Here is a 24,107-nt window from a genome sequence, read left to right on the forward strand (position 1 = left end):
CTTGACTACATTGATTTAATGATGCATTTAGGTCTTGGGTGGATAGCTGATTGCTGAATTCAGCAGTACATTTAATTATTCGTTTTAGAATGACAATGTGAGTCAGCATAGTTAAGCCCATTGGGGCAGGAAACAGACAAAAAGAATGAGGAAAGGGTTCTGGGACCTATTAGGCTTTCAGTCTTAAGGCTGAAAGCATCCATTTCAACTTTTTTCTTTTTAACTCAACCCTTTCCCTTTGGGTTACTCATAATCTCAGAGAAAGGCTGGCACATTTCCAGAGAACAGAGCTATCAAAAGTTATTAAACGGAACAATGAGGAGCACACTTTGGCCTCCATGTTTGACTGATTCAAGCTGGCAAGATCACTGAAGCTGGTTAGAGCAGAACAGCTGCATAATCCAATGCTTGATCTGGGAGTTCTATAGGCAGCTCAGAGGAGACACGCAGGATCACCAGACCATTGGTCCATAAGGCTCAGCGCTGTCTACTGTCTACTGATGGGCAACAGCTTAAAAGAGCTCAAGGAATGGTCTTTCTCCACCTTGTTATCTGAAATCCTGTTAACTGGAGATGTGAGGAACTGAACCTGGGGTGTTTTATGTTTTTAGGTATTAGTAGTAGTAATGTTGTTGTTTAGTCGTTTAGTCATGTCCGACTCTTCGTGACCCCATGGGCCAGAGCACGCCAGGCACTGTAGTAATAGTAACAACCAAATAGCCCAGTTGGTACAGCATGAGACACTTAATTTCAAGGTCATGGGTTCGAGCACCACGTTGGGCAAAAAGATTCCTGCATTGCAGGGGTTTGGACCAGATGACCCTCTTAGTCCCTTCCAACTCTACAATTCTGTCAGTTGTATATCAGATGACCTTAGGGCTGGTGACAATAAATAAAATGACCATACAACATACACTGTAAAAAAATCACAAAAATTACCACTTCACATAAAATCCAATAATCAGTGGGGAGGGAAATCAATGCAAGCAGCTCAAAAAAAGCTGTATCTGGCAGCCACCCTCCTCGTGAGAAAATGTTTTAGTGAATAGGTCTTATGTTTAAGTGACCTTGGTGTTGGAATGAGACCAATAATGGTTCCAGCCAAGCCTCCACATATTCAGTTCCTGAGTTCTTGAGAGTTTCGAAATAGACATAGTAATAGTTACAATATTGTACAAAAGCATCATAGAGTATCAGACAAAGGGGAATAGGCAGGCACCATGTGTATGTTCTTTGATAAAACGAGCTCTCCACTGGTGCCCTGCAAGACGAACGCCTCGCAAGACGGAAAACCCGCTAGACGAAAGGGTTTTCCGTTTTGGAGGCGCTTCGCAAAACGAATTTCCCTATGGGCTTCCTTCGCAAGACGAAAGCCCATAGGGAAATCTCCGGGACAGCGGGGAAGCGCAGCGCGTCTTCCCCACTGTCCTCGGACCTCCTCCAAAGGCTGGCGGGGGGGCGGAGAGACCTCCTCCCGCCGCCAGCCTTCGGAAGGCTCCTCCGAAGGCTGGCGGTGGGGCGGAGAGACGGTGGGGCGGAGAGACCTCTTCCCACCGCCAGCCTTCGGAAGGCTGCTCCGAAGGCTGGCGGTGGGGCGGAGAGACCTCCTCCCGCCGCCAGCCTTGGGATGGCTGCTCCGAAGGCTGGCGGTGGGGCGGAGAGACCTCCTCCCGCCGCCAGCCTTCGGAAGGCTCCTCCGAAGGCTGGCGGTGGGGCGGAGAGACGGTGGGGCGGAGAGACCTCTTCCCACCGCCAGCCTTTGGAAGGCTCCTCTGAAGGCTGGCGGTGGGGCGGAGAGACGGTGGGGCGGAGAGACCTCCTCCCGCTGCCAGCCTTGGGATGGCTGCTCCGAAGGCTGGCGGTGAGGCGGAGAGACCTCCTCCTGCCGCCAGCCTTCGGAAGGCTGCTCCGAAGGCTGGCGGTGGGGCGGAGAGACCTTCTCCCCACGCCAGCCTTCGGATGGCTGTCCTGAAGACTTGCGGTGGGAGGAGGGTTTTCCTTCCCACCACCAACTTTCAGAATGCTCTTCTGAATGTTGGCCGTGGGGAGGAAAAACCCTCCTCCCACCGCAAGCCCTGGGAACAGAGGAGAAGCGCTGCGCGCCTTCCCCTCTGTTCCCGTACCTGTCCTGAAGGCTTGCGGTGGGGAGAAAAGCCCTTCTCCGCACCGCCAGCCTGGCAAGCGGTCTCCATAGGAACGCATTAATTGATTTTCAATGCATTCCTATGGGAAACCGTGCTTCGCAAGACAAAAAACTCGCAAGAAGAAAAAACTTGCGGAACGAATTAATTTCGTCTTGCGAGGCACCACTGTATTATTTTAATCGAAGGGCAAGAACATAATACAATCCTAAAGGTTGTTAGAAATCATCAAAACAAACACGGATCCTGCTATGCGGTTCTGATCAGTGAATAGGACTTTCATAGCGGGTTTCCTTAAGGTCATACCTGGGCAGTGTTTTGGACTTGACAAAAGGAGAGTTACTAGCCTGGGTGCTCTGTCTCCATGGGAGCTAATTGTTAGAACATTGCTTCTTGATGCAGGACCACTCTGCGGTGTTCTGGCTAGAAAATTGATGGAAGGTTATGAAAGGGGGAATATTACCCTAGGTAAGGATGAGGTAATCTAGCTGTGTGTCTGTGGAAGGGAACAAATGGGGGAGACTGCAGTTGGAGTTTTGCAGTGAAAGAGTCAGCTAGAAGCGTTTTGCTTTGGCAGCGAGGGACAGCTACTTTGGAGATCTGATGTGTGGAAGTGGCTTTGGCTGCCTGACGGGGTGTTCAGGCGTCTGCCTCCACCTATGCTCTGTCTGTAATTCAGATACTACAAAACACTGTAGGCTTCTGGTCACCTCCTTCCCAAGGAAGCTGAACCTGGCTAAGCTCTGCTCCCCTGGATTTTATTTTATTTTATTTTATTTTATTAACCAGAAGTGAGGAAATCCCAATACCAACCAAGCACACAAAACCAGTTAAAAATCCCTCATAAAACAAGCAGCAAATCACTGGTAGGAACATGATAATGATGCTGCTGCTTAATAATATCAGAAAAAGCAAAGAATCATAAAATGATAGAGATGGAAGGGGTCCCAAGGGTCATCTAGTCCAACCCCATGAAATGCACACATCTCAACTAAAGTATCCATGACAAATGGCCATCCAACCTCTGCTTAAAAACCTGCAATAAAGGAGAATCCAGAACCTCCTGGTGGAGTCAAACAGCTCAGACATTCAGAAAGTTCTTGCTGATGTTTAGATGAAATCTCCTTCCTTATAACTTGGATCCATTGATTTGAGTCCTACCCTCCAGAGCAGAAGAAAACAAGTTTGCCCCATCTTCCATGTGATAGCCCTTGATATGTCTGAAGATGGCTATCATATCTCCTCCCAGTCTACTCTTTACTAGACTAAGCCTACCCAACTCCCTCTACTGTTTCTCATAAAGCTTGGCTTCTAGATCCTTTATCATCTTGGTCGCCCTCCTCTGCACCCATTCCAGCTTATCAATATCCTACTTTAATTGTGATGCCCAGAACTGGACACAGTATTCCGGGTGTGATCTGACCAAGGCAGAATAGAGTAGTACTATTATTTCCCAAGACACCATACTTCTGTTGATGCAGCCTAAAAGAGAATTAGGCTGGGTTTTTCTTTTTTTTTGCTGTTGCATCACACGGTTGACTCATGTTCAGCCTGTGGTCTGCTAAGACCCTTAGACCCTACTAGCAAGCCATGTAGTCCCCCATCTTATATTTGCCAAGCTAATTTAAATTCTCAGCAAGTGCTTTCAGTGGCATAGGAACATAAAAAGCCATCTGAAACAGTGTCAGAACAGAGGTTCATCTAGCTTAGAGTTGTCTACACTGACAGCAACTCTTTCAGAGAGGGGACATTCTCAGCCCTACCTGGAAGTGCTGGGCATTCTACTTGGGCCTTCTGCATGCAAAGCAGATGATGTGTCATGGACCAAAGGGTGTAAGTCTGGCCCCACACCCCATAAGTCCAGGGACCCTGGGACCAGAAGTGCCTGAAAAACTGCCAGAAGCAGTGAGCTGCTGGTAGTAGTAGTAGTAGTAGTAGTAGTGTGTTTTATGTTACAGCAGTGACTACAAAAAGCCAAGCAAGGCATGCAAGTGTGTGCATGCAAATGCTAGGGTGGATGCAGTGCCAAGGTTGGGGGGAATCTTCAAGACCTGAGCTCCCCTCAAACCCAGCATTGCCTCCAAGTGCCTTGAACAAGCTAAGCAGTGCTGTTTCCACTTGACAGCAAAAAGGGAGAAAATCGACAAAGAATTTCTGGACACCACCACTGAGAAGGCCCTGTCCTATATATCTATGTGTCTCATCTTAGATGGCACTGGAGCACGAAGCAGGACCTCCTCTGGTAACTGATGCAGGACAGGAGTAGATGCTCCTTTTATATATCCAGGATCCAAAGCCATTTAGGGCAGGGAGGACTAGCCTACTGCCTTCCTGATGTTGCTGTTCTACAACTCCCATTATCCTTGACCTTTGTCCATGCTGGCGAGTGCTGATGGGAGTCCAACAACACCCAGAGAGCCACAGCTTAGCCACCACAAATTTAGAGTTCAAAAGGTGAAAACCAGCACCTTGAATTGGGTCAAATGAAGTTGGGACTATATGATCAGAAACCTATGCTTCCCTGAGCACTCTGGTTGCTTCAGTTGTCATTTTCATTTTATAGTATATGAAGTTTCCATGCCTTCAGACAGTGCTTTTTTTCTCCCCTAAAAAAATTTCTGGGGGTACTCTCATTTTGACTCAAGAAAATCACCATTTTATAGTCCTAATCAGGAAATATAAAATACAGTAAATGGACAAAAGTACAAAGATTCACAAAATGTTAGGGGTATGCGTACCCCCAGAAAAAAGCACTGCCTGCAGATACTGTAGAAAGACCACTCAAACATAAATACTCATGTCAAGTGTTTCCACAGTGCCTTGGAGTTATGGCTGCAATCCTCTGCAATTTTATTGGAGATGCACAACCCACTGAGTTCAGTAGGCTGTTCTTCAGAGTAAATAGGCATTTCCACATAGGAGTTTATTGTGGATTCGGTGGTATGCAAAGTTTGCGCAACATACTATGTCATCCACATCAAAATGCCATCCCACATTATCACCAAATTAAACTGGATTTACTGTTTCCATAGTACCCTACACCCGCTGCCAAAAAATAACCCTTGCAAAAATGGTACATCTGAATTAAATGGGTATGTGTGTGTGTGTAGAAATACAGGGGAGCATTTTGATTAGCATGTCGTTGTGAAGATGCTGCAAAAAAACAAACAAACAAAAAACGGCCGTGCACGAGCAGCCCTGACTCCACAATAAACTGCTGCACAGAAACACCCCATGTGTTCAGGATTGCAAGGCAAGGCTATTTAATCATAAGCAGCAGTTAGGCAGTAAATAATTCCCCCACTTTTAATGGTTAAGGGATGATGAATTCACTGCTGATAGCAATAATAATCTCTGTAGTTTATGGCTCAAAAATCAATGTGCTGTAACTGTACAATACCACCCACTCTCACACCTGTATCTTCATAGTCTGTGTTTCCCTCTTCCATCCCCTGCAACTGCATGGAAACTTACCTTAAGAGAATAGACAGGAGAATTTAATGTCTCCTGCTCCTTAGCTGTATGCAGAGATTTAGAAGGCTGTGGCAGACACTGATCCAGTCATAAATCATACTGTTCTCAATAAAGAGCCCCAGTGGGCAAAGACATGATATGACAAATGCCACACATCATTATGGTGACCCTTTGTTGAGTTGATTTTAATTTCCACTATTTAAATCTGCAAAGGGCTCCTAGGAGGATTCTGAAGCATCATGTGCCTCATTGATCACTTCCAGGTGAGCTGTTTATTGAGCATTTATCCTGGTTTGTTTCCACACTTTGCAGGGAGGCTAGATGCTGTTCAGCTATTTACTGAGCCTTCATTCTGGTTTGTTTGCGGGGAGGTTATACAAAGTTGTGCCAACCAATTAATATCCCACACTTTCTAGTCTGAATTGGTTTTTTTTTTTTTTTTTTTTTTGGTTGGTGGTGGTTTTGTTGTGTGGGAATGGCAAACCAACTTTAATTATGCAATCTAAATTTGCTGATATGAGACTGAGTTCCATCCAAATATAAGAACGGCCTGGAAGTGTCCAGTATTACTTGGCATTTGTGCTAATAAATACCCCTGTTAAGAGCAGGCAGAATAACTGAACTCACTACCATTTGAACCATAGCAATTGGACACAATCTTGCCCAGAATTAAGTATATTTTAAATGCTATAGATTTCAATGGGGTTTTAACAGCATAATCTGATGCATTTTTACTCGGATGCAGTCCCACAATATTCAATTGTGCTTACTCCCAGATAGGTATGCATAGAACTGCAGTTTAAGACTGCAGCGCAATTCACTTACTTGTAACTTGGCTTACTTGCATGAGCAACCTGCTCTTTAAGCAGTTTCCTGAGACACACTAGCTCTCTGCCTCACAGCTACAGGTTGAACAAGAATGGACCTGTGGTACCTCCCAGATCAAAGTCCCTATTTTGAAAGGCTTGTGGAAATCACACAGTTTCTCTGGTCTGTTTGACAGTGAGCACAGAAAGAAGTTTCTGTGATGTTTCAACTGGTGAATTGCTGCTTCTACCAGTGGGAAGGGATTAATAAAGGATAGGATGGGGGAGAGTGCTGGGATGTGTACTGTTACTATTTACCTTTATACTCCTGAAATATCAAGCCCAGCCATGTGAGAAATAGCTCCATGCTTTTATCTTTCCCCACCTGGGATCTGAATGAGACAGCTGGCTGACTGTGGGTCTCTTTAGTAGGTGGGTGGAAACTATACCCCACTCCCCATCTTGTTAGCTAATGCTTGACAGATCAGATGTGATTATGCTCACATCTTTAATTCCTCTTCTTTTTCTTTATTCCTGATGTTTTTTCAGGATGTTCTAAATTTGGGATTGTATCAGAAATGAAGTGGAAGCTCAGAAAAAATCCATTCTCTTCCATTGTCTCATGTAATTGATCTCACATCCACACAATACATTTAAAGCACATGGCTTCCCTCCAAAGAACCCCGGGAAGTGAATTTATTTTTAATTTTTTAATTTTATTTTGACAAAGTAATAATCATAAATAAGAATCAAAGTATGCACCCCACCACCGAAACCATTCCATTCTAACTATCCAACCTCCCAAAATTTCAACACCTCTTGCGATGCTTTGACCCCTTTCCGTTTTAACAGTACAAATTCTACAAACACACTCCATATCTCCTCAAAATCATTTCTCCTGCAAATTCCCCATCTTACCTTAATGGCACATGTTAATTTATCATTAATAGTATTTTTTACCCTTCACAGAATTACAATCCCAACACCCTTAACAGACCACAATTCCCAGGATTCTTTTGGGGGAAAGCCGTAATCTTTAAATGTGCTTTAAGAAATATGGCTGGTGCAAATGTGACACCCATGTAACAAATGCAACAACACAAGCACAGGCAAAACAACAAGCAGAACCTAGAAACAATGCAAAGTACTGTAATGACTGGCAGTGACCAATTGCAAATTGCCACTCTCTCATGCCAGGCCTAACACTGTTTTCATGCTTAGCAGATTACAACCCTGGAATTTTTTGGCGTTTGCTACCATCCTGCATTGCAACCATCTCATCTGCATGTCTACTTGGAAGTAAGCCCTATTGAATTAAACTGGACTACTCCAGTGTAAATGTGCATATGATTTCATCTTACAGAGGGTTAGAATTGGGATGCTAGACTCCAGTTAGAGATGGACAAGTCAGCCTATTTCCAATCCATGTGAAATTCACATCTGTATTCCTGCCTTCTTTCTGCATTAATCTTCAATTAAAAGCAAAACAAAAACCAACAACAAAATGTGCACTTAAATATGTATTTAAATACACAGTTATACATGTATTTTGTCTCAACATACGACCTTGCACATGAAGTTGTCGGATGCATTCAGAGGGCAGGAGAAAAAAATCGTTCACATTTTTAAGTGAACCAACCTAATGTGCACTTAGGTGCACAGACTAAAACCCGGTTCCCCAGATTATGAGACTACTGCTCTTAACCACTACACCACACTGGTTACAGACTTATGAATGAATATGCATGGAATTGATGTGATCCAGAAAAAGACTCATCCGTCCACCCCAATGGATGGGTGGGGTCATTTGAAAAAAACTGGAAGATTTGGGATAGACTAAAGAATGTGCTTCTTCATGCAGCTCATAGTTAAACTATGGCATACACTCCCACAGTTGCAGTAGCAGCCACCAGCCTGGATGGCTTTATAAGAGAATTAGGCAAATTCATGGAGGAGAAGGTGACCAACAGCTATAGCCACAATGGCTATGCTGCTCCTCCATGATTGGAGGGAGTATGCATCTGTAGGAGAGGTGAGTGCAGTTGTGCTTAAGTCCTTCTTGCTTGTGCCCTTCCCATAGGATCTGGAAGATCACAATGAGAATCAGATACTGCGCTAGATGGACCAATGGCCTGATCCAGCAGAGCTCTTATGCTTTTTTATGTTCTAACCTTCCTACGGTGGCCTATAAATTACTCCAGATTATTAGCAAGAGTGTGCTGCTGAAACACTCTGGAATTTTTAAATTTTTTTTTTAGGTAGAAAGGGAATGTTGCCCTGGGATAACATTTCTAAAATAATGATCATTGTGCCTGATCGTATAAGCAAGCCTTAAGAAATGTGTGGGCAAACACTCGGAGCTGCACGTATTCTGTGAAAGAATAAACAAACAAGCTGGTGCCAAGGTGACCCAAAATCTGTGTCAAGCAAAGCCATTCTGCCATGTGAATAAATCACGCAATTAAGCAAATTTGCACTCATCTGCTTCTTTTGCATTTAGTTTGCTCCTGGTAGATAATTACCAGTAAATAATTAAGAGGCACTACATGAGCAAGAAAAAGAGAGAAAGAACAGTGGATCACAACTGATCCACTGCAAGTCAACTAAGGAAAAAAAAAGGGGTCAGTGTTGTGTCCACCAAAGTGACCTACAGCCTGACAGGCTTCACATTCAGCTGCCATTCAAAGAAGGAAAGAAGCGAAGAGGTATTTATCTCATGCTTCTGCTTGCAATTTCAGTTAACTGAACTATTAGCTCTGAAGTCTAAAGATAAATAACAGCGTTTGCACTACTCCCTTTTCTATTTGTAGCCCACAAACTTGAAAGATCCTGGTTATTTTTTTTAAAAGAAAAATGTACATAAGTAAATGTCGCATCCGAGAAATGTGGACATTCCTATCCTGAGCAACTTAGGGACAAAACACCACATTTTTCAATTCAGCTTTCCCTAGTTTCAAACTCCTGCTCCCCTCTGCCACTTCAAATTTACCCCTCTCCCTACCACCCAATCTGAGGCTGGTTCATCTCACAAACCACAGGCATTTTGTTCACATGTGGCTTGGCTCTCTGTCTAATGGAGAACCGATTCCTATTATAGCCCTATCTGGGCTTTTGATCCCTTGGAAAAAGACCTGTAGTTCAGAGACAGAGCATTTGCCTTGAGGGCAGAAGGTCCCAGGTTCCATACCTGACATGTCCAAGTAGGGCTGGGAATGTTCCCATCTTAAACCCTGGAATGCTGCTGCCAGTTTGTGTAGACAGTAATGATTTAGATGGAACAGTGGTCTGACTCAGTATAAGGCAACTCATACATATTTGCCAAATATCATACCTTTCCACCAGAACTTAAACCCCTCTTTATCTGGGAAGAAGGTGTTGTGTTGTGCTCATATTTCCGTGAGTTCTGATGGGAAGCAGGTAAAGGCCTTCTCACCTTCTCTCTCTAAATGGACACCATTTCCCCCTTTCTTATTTACTATTAGAGATGATTTCCCTGGTCTCTCCCCCCCCCACGTACTTCCCTTAACAACACAAGTGATACAGCAGTGTTTGATGTGTGTACCATTGCTTGAAAGTAACATAATAACTAAGATGAGGCCAAAACACCAGCCTGGGCAGAGAAGAAAGCTTGGTGGGTAATAAAAACAAGAGTGCCAGGACTTCCCTTTAATCTTCAGATGGGCTTCTTCAAAGTGGCATAAGCTGTGCTAAAGGGGCTACTAAGATTTTACCTGAATTAATGATACGATGAAAGAGGCAGAGTGGAAGAGATTATATTGACAAGAGTATTATTAAGAAGCAGAGGTTGGCAAAGGATGAAAGCAGAGTTTATCTGCTTGCTGAGTTTCTTTTACTCAAACCAATATGAAGATGGGAAGATTGTTCCCCACCCAACCCACAAAATCCCTACCTCTCCCATATTGGCACAATGATTATGCAGAACTATCATTTTGGGGAACCCAGCAAACAAATGGATAAAAGTGATCACATCATCTTCCCTTAAAGCACATGGCTTCAACCTTGGATTCCCATGTGCTGATGGACTACAACACCATCATCCCCAGCTGGCCTAGCCAACGATCAGGGATCAGGGAAGCTGCAGTCTGACAGCATCTGGGAGCCCAAAGTTGAAGAACCCTTGATACCTTTGCAGGACTAGCACCACGATTATACCAGCAAATAATTGTGTACCTTGCCCTCCATTCCAAACTGCAATGAAATTTGAGTTTGCTGACTAAGTCCATTTGGCGCTTACAATTCCAATATGGAGAGACTGCAAACCACATTGGAGCCTGTAATCTGTAGCATGCAGACAGGAATATGACTACTTTTGTTATGTTTGCAATTATGCAATTTCTATTCATGTCGTAAGCAGCTTTATGCATGGTTTGAACTATGGAAAGGGGGCATACAAATAAAAGTATGCATGTATGTTGGCAAATACTATTACCATGCAGTCACTAGTCCACAGTTTGCTAGGGGTGCCTTATTCAAATTCGTTACATTTACAATGAATTGTTTTTAGTTTGTTTTATTTTGATAATTTGATGTGAGCTATAAAGTGGCATATAAATTAAATATACACTTTTTTAAAAAGGAAAATGGTAAGCAGTCATCTGTTACCCTTTAGCTGATTCAAAAAATAAATTGATTTGCAGAGATGAGGAGTAATTTTGTAGAGAAACAAGCTGAAATTAATTTGGCAAAAAAGTGTTCCTCAGAACTTTCCACCGGGGATTCTGATGACTGAATATTCTAATATTATGCATCAAACACAGTGTACTTAATGTAAGTGTTTGATATTGAACAGTATTTGATAATTGACATTAAGTGACACTGGTAGCTCATGCACAATAGCAGTTGGTATTTGATGGATATGACAGCTGAAAGAGAACATTTTGTAAAGTAAATGCTGACTTTCCCCTCCTAATAATTCCACATATTCACTTAGCCAATAAGGAAGCAACCTTTTGAACAGGAATAAAAAACCAAACAACTCCTCCAGAATGTGCTTTTGCTTTGGGCACTCTCTTGATGTTGCCTTCGCCTGGAACTGCTTTGTATCTGACATTTCTGCTGTGGGATTCTCTCTGCCCAATGACCATCTTAGTCTTTTCAACATTACACACGGTCCACTCTCCCTATATCCCACCCCCTACTGCTTCCCTGAGCTCCTCTCCATTGAGCCAGTGGCCTTCTCTGAAACATTGCCCTCTACTATCTCTCCTCTCCTCCTCTGCTTCTGCCTGCTCCATAGATGCTGCAGTTGTTACCTTCAATTTGTCCCTGTTGTCCCGCTCTTCTAACATACCATATTTTTCATGCTGTTAAGACGCACCAGATCATAAGACGCACCTAGTTTTTGGAGGAGGAAAACAAGAAAAAAATATATTCTGAATCCCAGAAGCCAGAACAGCAAGAGGGATCACTGCGCAGCGAAAGCAGCAATCCCTCTTGCTGTTCTGGCTTCTGGGATAGCTGCGCAGCCTGCATTCACTCCATAAGACGCACACACATTTCCTCTTACTTTTTAGGAGGGAAAAAGTGAGTCTTATAGAGCAAAAAATATGGTACTTTTCTCCTCCCGGCACATCCACACCCCTGGCTCAGTGCCTCTGTTTGATAGTTTCACTCATATTCAGGTACAGCTGAAAGCCTTTGGTGGAGAACAAAAAAAGTGTGTGGCTGATGATCTCAGCCACTATAAATTCATGCTCTCTCCCTTCTTGTCCAAGCAGCAATACTGCACCCAGCTCATCTATACCAACCTTAGAAATTCACAGTACTTTTCCTCCTCCAATCTTGATGCTCTGCTAGGGCCTTGCTACTGGCTCTCCACCTCCTGACACTCTGCTCAACATTTTCCTCCTTCTTCCATGCTGAAACCCAAACCTACCTGCTCTTATTTCTTTCCCCTTCTCCTTCCATATACCAGTTATTCCTCCTCCTACGCTTTTCTCTACCATTTTCATTTACTTTGTCTCATGTGACGTCCACTACCCTGCTCCTCCATGAGCTCACTTGATCACATTTAAAACTATTTAGTTTAATATTTTTCAATTAAATGGACCAACTTGATCCACTGATACCAGCTTTTCAACGTCCAATAGTTATTTACACCTCCAGCACCCCGCTGCCACCTCCTTGCCTCTTAGGCTGTATCTACACAGATATAAAAAACGCTATTTAAAAAAGTTACGGGGGGGGGGGAACCCACTCTCAAGGCAATCTGCCATTGACTTTGGATTCTGTTCTACAGCACCATCTGGTGTCAGATTTTTTCATAATGCATTTTTAACATTATAAATTGACCTGTGCAGTTGAGTCCCCTTCCCCAAGTAATCCCCCCTCCCCCCCACTTTGATAACCACTGCTGTAAACCCAAAATGGCTTCCCCTGGTTAATGGGGAAACAAAACTCTTACAGCAGTTTTGAGAGAAAACTCTAAACCTGTCAGGTTTTGGGGATTCAGATCAAACGAAAGGAGCGTTCTTACTAGTTAGCTTCTTTAATAATCACAGTGAGAGACAAAGGAATGCATATCTGTCTAGAAATGGTGTTGCTTCCAGTAAAGGCTCACCCCCTCCGTCCCCATTAATTTATGCCATTTCTCTGTCGGGTAATCTGATCTTGTTGCCGCTGCGCTTTCTGTTCCATCACTCTCAAAACCCATCTAGTCTTAGGCGAAGGGGGATCAGGAATGCTTTCCAAGGACACTGAATCTGCCAGCTGTCTCTCTCTCTCTAGCTGTTCCTCAACCAGTATTTCCCAGCTTTTTCCCTCTGGACTATGCCCCTCTGCAAACCACTGTTCTAAATCAATACTGTCCTCCTGTCCTTGGGAAGGTTCAGGAAAAAAGTGGGGAGGCGGCTCCCACCATTCCTCCTCAGTCCAGCCCCTGACAAAACCTGGGCTTAAAAATGAGTCAGCCCCTATTCTGTACCAGACCCCATATTCTATCAGACAGGAGTGGGGAATCTTTTTCAACCTGAAGACTGCATTCCTGTCTGGAAAACCTTTCAGGGGCCACATACCAATGGTGGGAGGGGCCAGAGGCAAAAGCAGATGGAGCAACAAACATGAATTTTACTTTGTGCAGTAAACTAGTTTCTGCACCCATTTACACACCCCTCTGCTCCATCCTTGGCAAGCAAGAGGCATTCTGGATTGTGTTTCAGCCAAGCAAATGGAATAAAAGAAGGTATGAAGAAGGACTAATGAGGAGTGCAGCTTGGGGGCAGAGGGGAGATGCAGCCTGGAGAGACTCCTTAGGGCCAGATAGAAAGGCCTGGAGGGCTGCAATTGAAGTTCCCCATTCCTGCCCATACAGCACGACATATATAGACTGTATTTCCTGAATATCCCTGCTCACGCTTGTCAGATTCATTTCGTTAGGTGGGAATCACAACAACAGAACTTACCTGTATAAGGTGGATGCTGTTCTCTTCAGGCCTTTGGGTCTGTTGGGCTTTGGTTCTCCAGCCATGTTTATATCTGCAGCAAATAACAACTTGGAATTACTGCTGTGTTGGAATTACTACTCTTCCCATCCCTTATGCGTAATTTTTTGTATCAAAGTCTTTTTTAAAATTTAAAAATGCTTCATCTGTACTATTATTTGCATACCTTTATGCTATTTTCATACCTGCAAATAAACAAACATATACAAAGAGGTACTGGCCTTTTCCCTTTTGTGAAGGGTATAAAATGTATATGTATATATTGGGGTGTTTTCCGCAGCATATATGTCAGCTAAAGCTGCCAGAGGACCTGCCTTTTAAGTGACTAATCAATTCATTAAATAAAAGTAAATATATTTCCATATTGCCAAAACCTGTTTGAGATGACTACAGTTTAGTAAACATCTAAGCACGGGTAGAGATATAAGGCCATTTGATCTCCTAATCTTGCACTCCTAGTGCTCGTGAATTCTTTCCCCTCCACTCTTTTGTGAAGATTATCTCCTGACTTTAGCTTTCACAAAAGAGAGGAGAGAAGGGGAAAGAGTTCAAAGGATTAGGAGTGCATGCATGGTTGGAAGATCAGATCTAAACAATATGATCAAAACAGCACAAAACAAAAATAAAATTAGTTAAAAATAAAACCACTAGCAGCGACAGAAATTCAGATGCCCAATACACCTTGCTTCTCCTCAAAAGCCTGGCCAAAGAGGTGCATCTTTACCTGAAATTGAAAATGTGGCTTGTTGGAAACAGGGAATGAAAACTTCCATTTCCTCCTCTCATGTGCAAAGGAGGAATGAAAGTGAAGGATGGACAACACGGGCCTGTAGCTTGCTATAGCTCGTGTAACACAACAGCAAACCATGGTTTCTTGTTCATAACTGAAATGGGTCTCCCTCTCTCTGTTCTCCCCAACTTGTTAAGCAGAACTCCACTCATGTAATGGGGTTTTCCTTGTTCCTTCCTGCACTATAGCTCCCACAGCCTCCTAGGGACCCTCTAAGCATGGGTGGCCCATCCTAGTCTGCCACCTGCATTGAAATGGGAAGGTGCTGTCTCCTCCACCACCCCTCCACTGAAGCTTCACTTCTTGGGGTTGCACGGCAGTGGCTTCTGGTGAGATCTTGGTCAAGTGAGAGTTTTGTGAGATCTTGCCAGAAGCCACTGCTGTTCCTCCTCCCTTCTCCAGCAGTGACAGTGGCGGGTGGGGCACGGTTGGGGGCCCTGCTCTGCAGGATTCTGCCACCTAAGGTGGCTGCTTAAGCCCACCTCACGGGCAAGCCAGCCCTGCCTCTGGGAGAACATGAGATTGGGCACAGAGAGTCAGAAGGAGAATCGGGAGAATTTGGCCAGCTTGTCTTGCTCATGCAGAAGTGCCTTTCTGCTTGTGCAAAACACCTCTGGATCCAAGCCAACACATTACACCACTCTCAGCTTATAGTCATTGTCTACCTTCATCCTCCTGTAAAATGAATGCCAAATATAGAGCACACAGGAGATGTTAGTTGTGTTCCTCTGAGCCTGCTTCCATTCAGGTGAGGCTAAAGGCTGTGCTGGGTGCAGACACATGTTTGAAGTCACCCAGCATGATTTCATGGACAGTCTTCAACTCCCACAATGGGGGAGAATGATGCTTTTTTGATCTGCCAAGGAAATGTTCATTCCTAAACCTCTGTACTGAAGGGGTGTGTGATATACATGAGGATAGAAATGTGTGACAAATTTTCGCTGTCTGCATGTAAACCAAACAAAGTAACTCTGCGAACAAAGATGCCGACCGCTTTCAGCCAAGGTGATGTACCCTGCCATCCTGTTTTCTGAAAAATGTTTGGATGCTTGATGAAACACCCCACAAGGCCCTTCCAGCTTCACCTCAGCCCCGACACACTGGGAAGTTGCCGGCACAATGGTACAGCACCACAGATCACAGGCATTCTTCCTTCCAAAGCTAAGGAGACTTAAGACATGATATGGGTGCCTGCCAGTGTCACAACAGGGAGACACAACAGAGCTTATGAGGGATTTGGGGGAAACACTGCAAAGTTACTGCTCTACAGAAGAAGCACACGTCCTAGCAGGTGCTATACTCGCAGGCAAGACGAGCACATGAGTGGGGCCATACATTGCAGCCCTGCCCCTGGTGTTATGCATGCAAAGTAGCACCCAATTCAAGGTGTGACTATTAGTATATAAAGCCCTCAACAGCTTTGGATCAGCTTACTTGAAGGATTGTCTTACCCATACTGTATGTGCCCACTCAATTGCTTTTATATGCAGAACTGGCACTTTTACACATTCCATATAATGTTTGTTCTGCACTTGCAAGGAATTGCAAGTGTGGCAGCAGCTACTCTCTGGAACTCCCTGCCTATTTATATTAGGGAGGCCCAGTCATAGAGCTGTTTCCACTGCCTGTTGAAACGAGCCTACCCAGACTTGTAATTTTATTCCATTTTATTTTTCAAAACTCTTGATTTTACCTACAATTTTGGCGATTTCATTATGTCAGTTTCCAAAGTCTTGTTATTTTCATTGCTATTTCTTGCGAAGGTTTCATATTATTTTATGTAAACTGCTTACAGGCTTTTTAAAAAATGTATTTTTTATTAAAGATTTCTTGGTTTACAAAAATATGTGCAATGTCTCTTTTTTTCAAGTTACATTTCTACAGATCAGTTTCATTTGTTGAGAAATTAGTGTTACATTAGGAAGCTTTTGTTTAGGGAAGCTTTTAATGTTTAATAGACTATTGTATTTTAATATTCTGCTGAAAGCCGCCCAGAGTGGCTGGGGAAACCAAGCCAGATGGGCAGAGTATAAATAATAAATTCTTATTCTTATTCTTATTCTTATTCTTATTATGAAAAGGGGGGAAGAGGTGGAGGGGGCCATGGTGGGTGGGGGTGGGGTCAGGTCTTACAGGCTTAAATTCCCCCCCCCCCAAGAAGCATATAAATCAAAATAAATTGCAAGCTGCATTTCAGTTCTGCTTAAGGTTTTCATAAGAATAAGGTGATAACCAGAGAGCATTGCATGTTGCTTTGGAGAACTGCTTCCCCCACAACATGCCACACACTGGTGTGTGTGTGTGTGTGTGTGTGTGTGTGTGTGTGTAAGATTTATAATACAATGGCAATATCTGTTTTCTAAGAGGATAGCAAAATGTTCTGAGTTCTCATTTCAGGTTGTTACGCCAGACTTTGCACAGGGTGGGAATAGGTTTTGGGCCTCTGCACAGGCGTGTCTAGCACTCCTGCCGCCTTCAATATCGCCACCACCTACTGGGAGATCAAAAATGCCAATTTCTGATGGAGAATGCTATCTTCAGCAACAATTCTCAGTTTATGCCTGGTGACAAGAGCTGCTCAGCGGGTGACATTTCAAAGCACTGCACACATACAAAAATAAAAATGTTACTGTAAGAAACAATTCATTTCAAGCAAACAGATACTGAGTTAGATGCTGTCACTATTGCGGGTGGACCCTCCAGTACATTGGCTGGGGAAGTTTGAGACAGATGGGAAAAGTTTGTTTTCCTAATACCATTCAAAATGCAGAAAGGCACAACCACCTTATTGTGCAGCCCACGTTGTAATAGTTTGCTTGGGCCAAGCTACATTTAGGAGTGGACAAGCATATCAATTTTTTGGATTCTCTCAGCTTCTCATTTCTCCAGCCTTAAGTTCTGTTCTCTCTATTCCCACATCATCTTGCAATCTTGATTTTTTAAAAAGGTTCCATCAGCATTTCAGTGGGAATTTCTAATATAAAAATTTGTATGCAATTTTGCTCACTGTACATATTTTTGCAAAGCAATTCTACCTAATACAATGCATTTCTGTATGTTATTTTCACCAATATATGTATTTTTATTAACACTTTCCTTTAATACATGCATTTTTGCACATGTTACTTGCCTGGACAACTTTATCGCAAAATTCAGCCAAGGATGAATTTCGAAGGATGGCTGTGTTTTGTGTATTGTTGCAGAAAGTGAAAATTAGGAAAATTAGGAAAATTAGGTAAAATTAGGTGCAAATATGAACTGAATTAAATTTATCTCCATCCATAGGTACATATTATGTTTAATTCATTTGTATTTAATGTTACAGTTTTAAAAACCAAGAAGGTGGGGGGTACTTGGTGTGTGTGTGTGTGTGTGTGTGTGTGCAGTGGCGTAGCGTGGGGGGTGCAGGGGGGGCCGGCCGCACCGGGCGCAACATCTGGGGGTTAGGGAAATCCACGGGTTAGGGGGCGCAAATCCACGGGTTAGGGGGCGCAAATTACTTGCCTTGCCCCGGGTGCTGATAACCCACGCTACGCCACTGTGTGTGTGTAATTTCCCCTGTTCCCCAAATTGTTGTGATGTCTCTAGCAGGTAAACTTTCAAACCCCTCTCCCCCTGCAGTTGGTAAACTAATGCTAAACCCCTATGGTAAACAAGATATGTGAAAAACATCCAAGCAGAAAGTTCTGCTGCCAGCACCTGAATCTGGTTGGATTGCTCTGACATGAGCTTAAAAATCAAAGATTTCAAGAGACATTGAAAGTGAGTAAAAAAAAATAAAAATACATTCCATGAAAAGCATAGCATAGACATGAACGAAATTTAACTCTCAAAAGAGTTTTCCCAAGAGACAGTCAGTAGCAAAACTCACAGTGAACACAATTAACAAGCTCAGAAACCACTTAAAGGAACATACTTTATGCTTGCCAGAAGACCCAAGGTGGGCTGGTGAAAGAACTTTAGGCTGCAATCTTTAACTCCACTGACCTGGGAGTAAGCACCATTGAACTCAGTAGGTCTTACTTCTGAGTAGACATGCTTAGGTTTGAACTGGTGTCACTTATGTCTCAGCTCTCAGCCTCACTATTAAATGATCTCCCCCATTGACTTGCAAGAAATCACTAACATTAAAAGAGTCTTGGAACAGTATTTTCCAAGAATAGATTAAGTTTCAGGTCATGACCTAAGAATATTTACTTCTCTTGCCTTCTATGTCTCCACCTTACATTTATTAATTCATTTGAACAGAGAAATACAGCTTTCTTCTTTTCCTAAAATTATTTCTGTCAAATTAGCTGAACTCTTCCTTTTCCAACCCATCGTTCTTTATCTTCCTGTGAAATCTCATAAATGTCTACTAAAAATGAGTTCCATGGGGCTCACTCCCAGGGAAATGTGTCTTCTTTGGTTCTATTTTTCTAGAAAAAGAGGTGCTGGAACTCACCATGAAAGCCTCCCCTGTTCTCTTCTAATGGCAATGGCACCCACCTGAGAGGTGCCAGAACCGAGTTCCAGCGAGTTCTGGTTGAAAAAGAAAATGCCCTGCTCTTAATGATCCTTCTAGGAGACAGGGATCATTAATCCTTCCAAGAGGTAGGGATATTAGATGCAGCTGGGCAAAATCTAATCTTGCTTGCCACTGCTTTAAAATACTATGATGACAGAATAGCTAAGGATGGGATGAAATAGAGATTAACTGTTTTAAGAATGAATCAACCTAAAGAGGGTGACTCTAACTCATATTTCCTTTTATTATTGATGACAAAACCCCCTGTTTAAAGCTACTCTTTGCATTTGGAGGAAGCTCCCTGCCTTTCCGACTTTGGGGAACTCATGAGCTGTTCTTTCCACTGTACAGGTGTTTATACAGGTACATACTGATTGGCAATAGCAAGTGAGTGGTCCAGTTCTATAGTTGCTATTGGGCATGAGAGCAAGCTCTGTGCACTTCTATCAGAAAAGGCAACTATGTGGGTGGTTTCATGCACCAATGTGCAGAGGAGGGTTGACTCAGTACCTCTGAAAACGACATAGTCAGATTCTGAGCATAAACAACAGTTATCAAGTTCTGATTGTGGACTTTCTAGCAGTATCTGGCTGGGCATATTAAAGGTATAATTCTGGCACAGTAGTTGTATCATCTAACTCAGAATGGCTGCTGAGCTTATCAGATGGGGCCCAATATTCTGTAACTTGAGGTGCTAGGAATGGAACCTTACAATCTTTGGTATTATTATTATTATTATTATTATTATTATTATTACAACAATAATAAATTATTTATACCCCGCCCATCTGGCTGGGTTTCCCCAGCCACTCTGGGCGGCTTCCCAAAAAATAATAAAATACAATAGTCTATTAAACATTAAAAGCTTCGCTAAACAGGGCTGCCTTCAGATGTCTTTTAAAAATCTGGTAGTTGTTTTTCTCTTTGACATCTGGTGGGAGGGCGTTCCACAGGGCGGGTGCCTCTACCGAGAAGGCCCTCTGCCTGGATCCCTGTAACTTGGCTTCTCGCAGTGAGGAAACTGGACCTCGGCGCTGGACCTCAGTGTCCGGGCAGAACGATGGGGGTATGCAAACCATGTGATCTACCAATGAGCCATGGACCCTTTCAAAATTTCCCAGGCTTTGCCAGCTGTGCTACTTGAGATCCTTCAACCAGAGACCTCAGAAAATTAACCTGTAGTACTGAGCTGCTAGGGAGTTTAAAGAGAAGCAGATGTGATCTGAATGAGAAGATTTTATCACTTTTCAACAGTAACAAGGGCTTTGGGCAGAGTATTACACCTACTGTATTAACACAGAGCATATACCAACAATGAGCTATATTGGATGCAGCATTCAGACTTTTCAATGAAAGCAAGGTTTAAGTGAAGTAACCATTTCCATCAGGACATATTTTCCACAGTAAGCTTGCTTACATGTTATGTTTGCAGTGCAGGTAATCAGGATTATCCCCAAGGAAATTTGGTAGCTTATACTGTTCTCTCCTTTCATTTCTAGTAGTTCATGATTAAAAGCCTCTCCTGCGCTGCGTGATCATTCATGGCTGTTTAGTGGTAGATGGGCTGCTTTTTGTAATATGTGAACAATTGGGGGCTGCGGTCACATATCATGGAACCAAAGCACTGAGAATAAGCCTTTTGCATTTTTCACAGTGTGTGCCACATTAGGTGCCTAATTTGATTTGGGACCTCTCAGTGCTGCTGTAGCGCATATACTACAAGCAAACATCATCATCACTTCGTGTTCAGCAGCTGGCAGCCTCACTGCAGAAAATGAAATCCTGAACACCCACACACCTGGTTTTAGAACATCTGTTTGTCTTGCAGCAAAGACTCAAAACGGATCTGCAACAAATTGCCTCTAATAGGCCCAAGTTAGTTGCAAAAGACTCAGAATCAGCAGAAGAAGGTGGGCAGATGACCTACAAGCAGGGCTGGCCTACTTCTCTAATGCTTCCTAGCTGCCTTTAAATTAGGGCTGCAGTTAGCTTAATTGGCAAATTAATTAACTAAAATGTTAGTTGATTAATCAGCAAGGGCCCCCTGTAATAAGTCAGGCTGCTAATGAAGCAGAGACTTAACCTATTTTTGGGGCTATTTGGCTAGATTTCCTGTGGCTGCTATACAGGTAATGCATAAAAGTTTATTAACATTGAACGGTAACTTCTGTTTACTGCAATATTGTGCTTTTTTGTAATGTTATAATATGCAGATTTAATTAAATCAATTAATTGATTAATTCATTTATCAGTTAAAAGGCACCAGATCAGTTATTTAAGTGGTTGATAGCTGGCACTTTCATTATACACCTTCAGGCACCAGGCAAAAACATTCCTCTTCAATCAGGCCTTTGGCTGATGAATATCCTAAACCCTTTTAAATATGTTTTGGGGAAAGGTTATTGGTTTGAGAGGATTGTTCTTGTTTTTATCATGTATTTTGTGTTGTTGTATATTTATGTTGTGAACCGTCCTGAAATCTAAGGATGAAGGGCGGTATACAAATTTAATAAATAATAGTAACAGTAATAATGTAAGCACTGCCCCTCAATGTAAACCTCTCTTTGAGGCAAGTATTTGCAGTATAAAGTTGTAAAGTGTGAACATTTTACTTATGCAGAAGGCAAATGGGTGCAAATCAACGTTTGCTTCAGAGTATATGAGAAGTAACTCGACAAACAGAGGCTAGTTCTTGACGCTGCTTATTGAACAGGAGTAGAGGGGATCAGCTCCAGAAATTAATACTCCTCTGAAACCAAAGCTATTTTCTTTCATGCCTCCTCCAAGGCTAGGGAGCTTATGGCATAAGTCCTCTTAAAACAACCTCAGGAACGCATTTTTGCATAGGTTGCCTAGCCTTGCAACTCAAGGTTCTATTTCAAGAGTACAACTTTCCATGCAAAAGTCAAAACTCTGTGATATTCATGTCAACTTCACATGGGAGAGGCCTTCCCCCAGTTCCACAGGGACCTTCAGTTTTCCGAGGGTTCCCATCCACCTTAGTCTGCACATACCAAGTTCCAAATAAAGATATTAGAGAAAGAGGCAACGAGTCCTTACCTAATGTCTGCCCGGCGAGTACTCTCCCATTCTCCCCCAGGACAGCTGCCCGTGCGTGCCTCTCGTTTGAGTACTGTACAAATGCATAGCCCTTGTGAACAGAGCAGCCCACCACCCTGCCGTACTTAGAGAAGATGGTCTCTACATCTGACTTCTTGACCACTGCTGTGTTGAGGTTCCCAATGAAGACTCTGGAGTTGATGGACTTGGGGTCATTCTTGTTTGTGATGTTACTCGTCTGCACTTTCAGTGACATCTTGACACCTGAGTAGGCAAGATATAGGGAGGGTCAGGAAGGCACCGGCATCCTAAAGGAAAAGAGCCTGGTGGCGCCAGGCAACGGTGGTCACATGGGATTAGAGCAAAATGATCCGTCAAAAATATGCAGAGAACAAAGTGAACTGGTGACAACCAAAGCCTGTTTGTCAGGTGTTATTCATGCAGAAACTAAATCCTCACAAAGCCTGAGGAACAGCGGTCTTGTGGCACCTGAGACCTCAATCAAGCCTAATTTTAGGTTTATAGTATCCGGGCTCTGAATTGTGGAGGTTTTTTCCTTATTTAGGAAAGAGGTCCAATCAGTAGAGAGAACTATTCCCTTTCTTTGTGTCTTTACTACAGAATAACAAGAAATAGGTCACAACCACACCATGCATTTAAAGCACATTGTTTTCCCCAAAGATTCCTGGAAACTGGAGTTTGTTAAGAGTACTGGGCATGAGAGGGACTAAACTACAGGTCCCAGGATTCTTTGGGGGCAGCCATATGCTTTAAATATATTCAACTCAACTGGCACTCTAATAGAAGCCAGTTGAAGGGATCTTGCTAGTGCAAGGAGGGTTTACCCCCTCTCTTTGCCCCATGTGGTCACATGCCTCCCCCAGATCTTGTCAGGAGAACCCTGAGAAGAGTGCATAGGAGAGGAGGGGGTGGGTCATTCCATCAAGCTAGCAGAAATTATTGTGCTGGTGGAACAAGCAGAAAAGCATAACATTGAATCCCTCTCGCCGTGTGGATGCGACCATCGTTACAGATTAGGGTTGCCGCATTACAACTTGGGGATCCTCTCTTTTGTTTTCAGGTCCACCAATGAAATGGGAGACAAAACAGTAATTGTTTCTCCTTCTCATTTGACTCCCCCCACTTTTATTCTTTTTTCCTTTCTCACCTGCTGAATAACATACTTGGAGTTATCATGGCAAAAGAAGTCAAGAGAGGAGGGTAAATACAAGAACCTGAGGGAATTCATGACAGGTGATGCTACACAGTGCTTCATATTTCCCACAATGGGCAAACGAAAGATCAAATCTCAATCCACTCCTCCCATCAGCACTGGCACAATATGTTTTACTGCCCGGGGTGATAGACAAGATGGCAGCTCATCCCTTCCCCACTCAGATAATAAATTCCATGTACAGAATCCAACCTGACTGGCTCTTAAATTTTTACTCCATCACTGGTTGCCTCCGCTGTACCTCAGGGCAGGTATAAGACTGTGGCAGCACAGTTCTCTCATCCCCGACTTTGCTGGCCCTTCCCACTCCTCAGCATTTGCTGCCTGAGGCAGTTGCCTCACTCTGCCTCATAGTATGACCAGCCGTGTCCCTTTCTAATGGGTCTCTAGGACACCATCTGTATTATACATTTAAAGCAGCATTGTACTACCTGAATAGTCATGGCTTCCCTCAAAGAATTCTGGGAGCTGTAGTTTGTCAAGGCAGCTGAGAGTGGTTAGGGGACCCCTATTCACCTCACGCAGCTACTGTTCCCAGAATTCCCTAGGAAAAGGAATTGACTGTTAACCACAGATGGGGACTTAGTGGGAATTCCTTGCTTAGGTGGATGTACATAGAATTACTACTTCAGAAG

At 43.3% G+C, this 24,107-nt stretch overlaps 1 protein-coding gene across 2 annotated transcripts in view; it reads right to left on the reverse strand.

Annotated features, from left to right (window-relative positions):
* RALY (RALY heterogeneous nuclear ribonucleoprotein) overlaps positions 1-24,107 on the reverse strand; it is a 212,692-nt gene that overhangs the window by 13,478 nt on the left and 175,107 nt on the right. For both annotated transcript variants that reach the window (XM_081866807.1, XM_081866808.1), the window contains exons 3-4: positions 22,239-22,502; positions 13,843-13,915 (exon numbers count right to left, since the gene is read on the reverse strand). In XM_081866807.1, the coding sequence (XP_081722933.1) occupies positions 13,843-13,915; positions 22,239-22,494 (329 nt within the window). In that variant the 5' untranslated portion in view covers positions 22,495-22,502. The remainder of the gene's footprint in view (positions 1-13,842; positions 13,916-22,238; positions 22,503-24,107) is intronic.

This window comes from Podarcis erhardii, assembly GCF_964252035.2.
Source record: "Podarcis erhardii genome assembly, chromosome: 6".
NCBI lineage: Eukaryota > Metazoa > Chordata > Lepidosauria > Squamata > Lacertidae > Podarcis > Podarcis erhardii.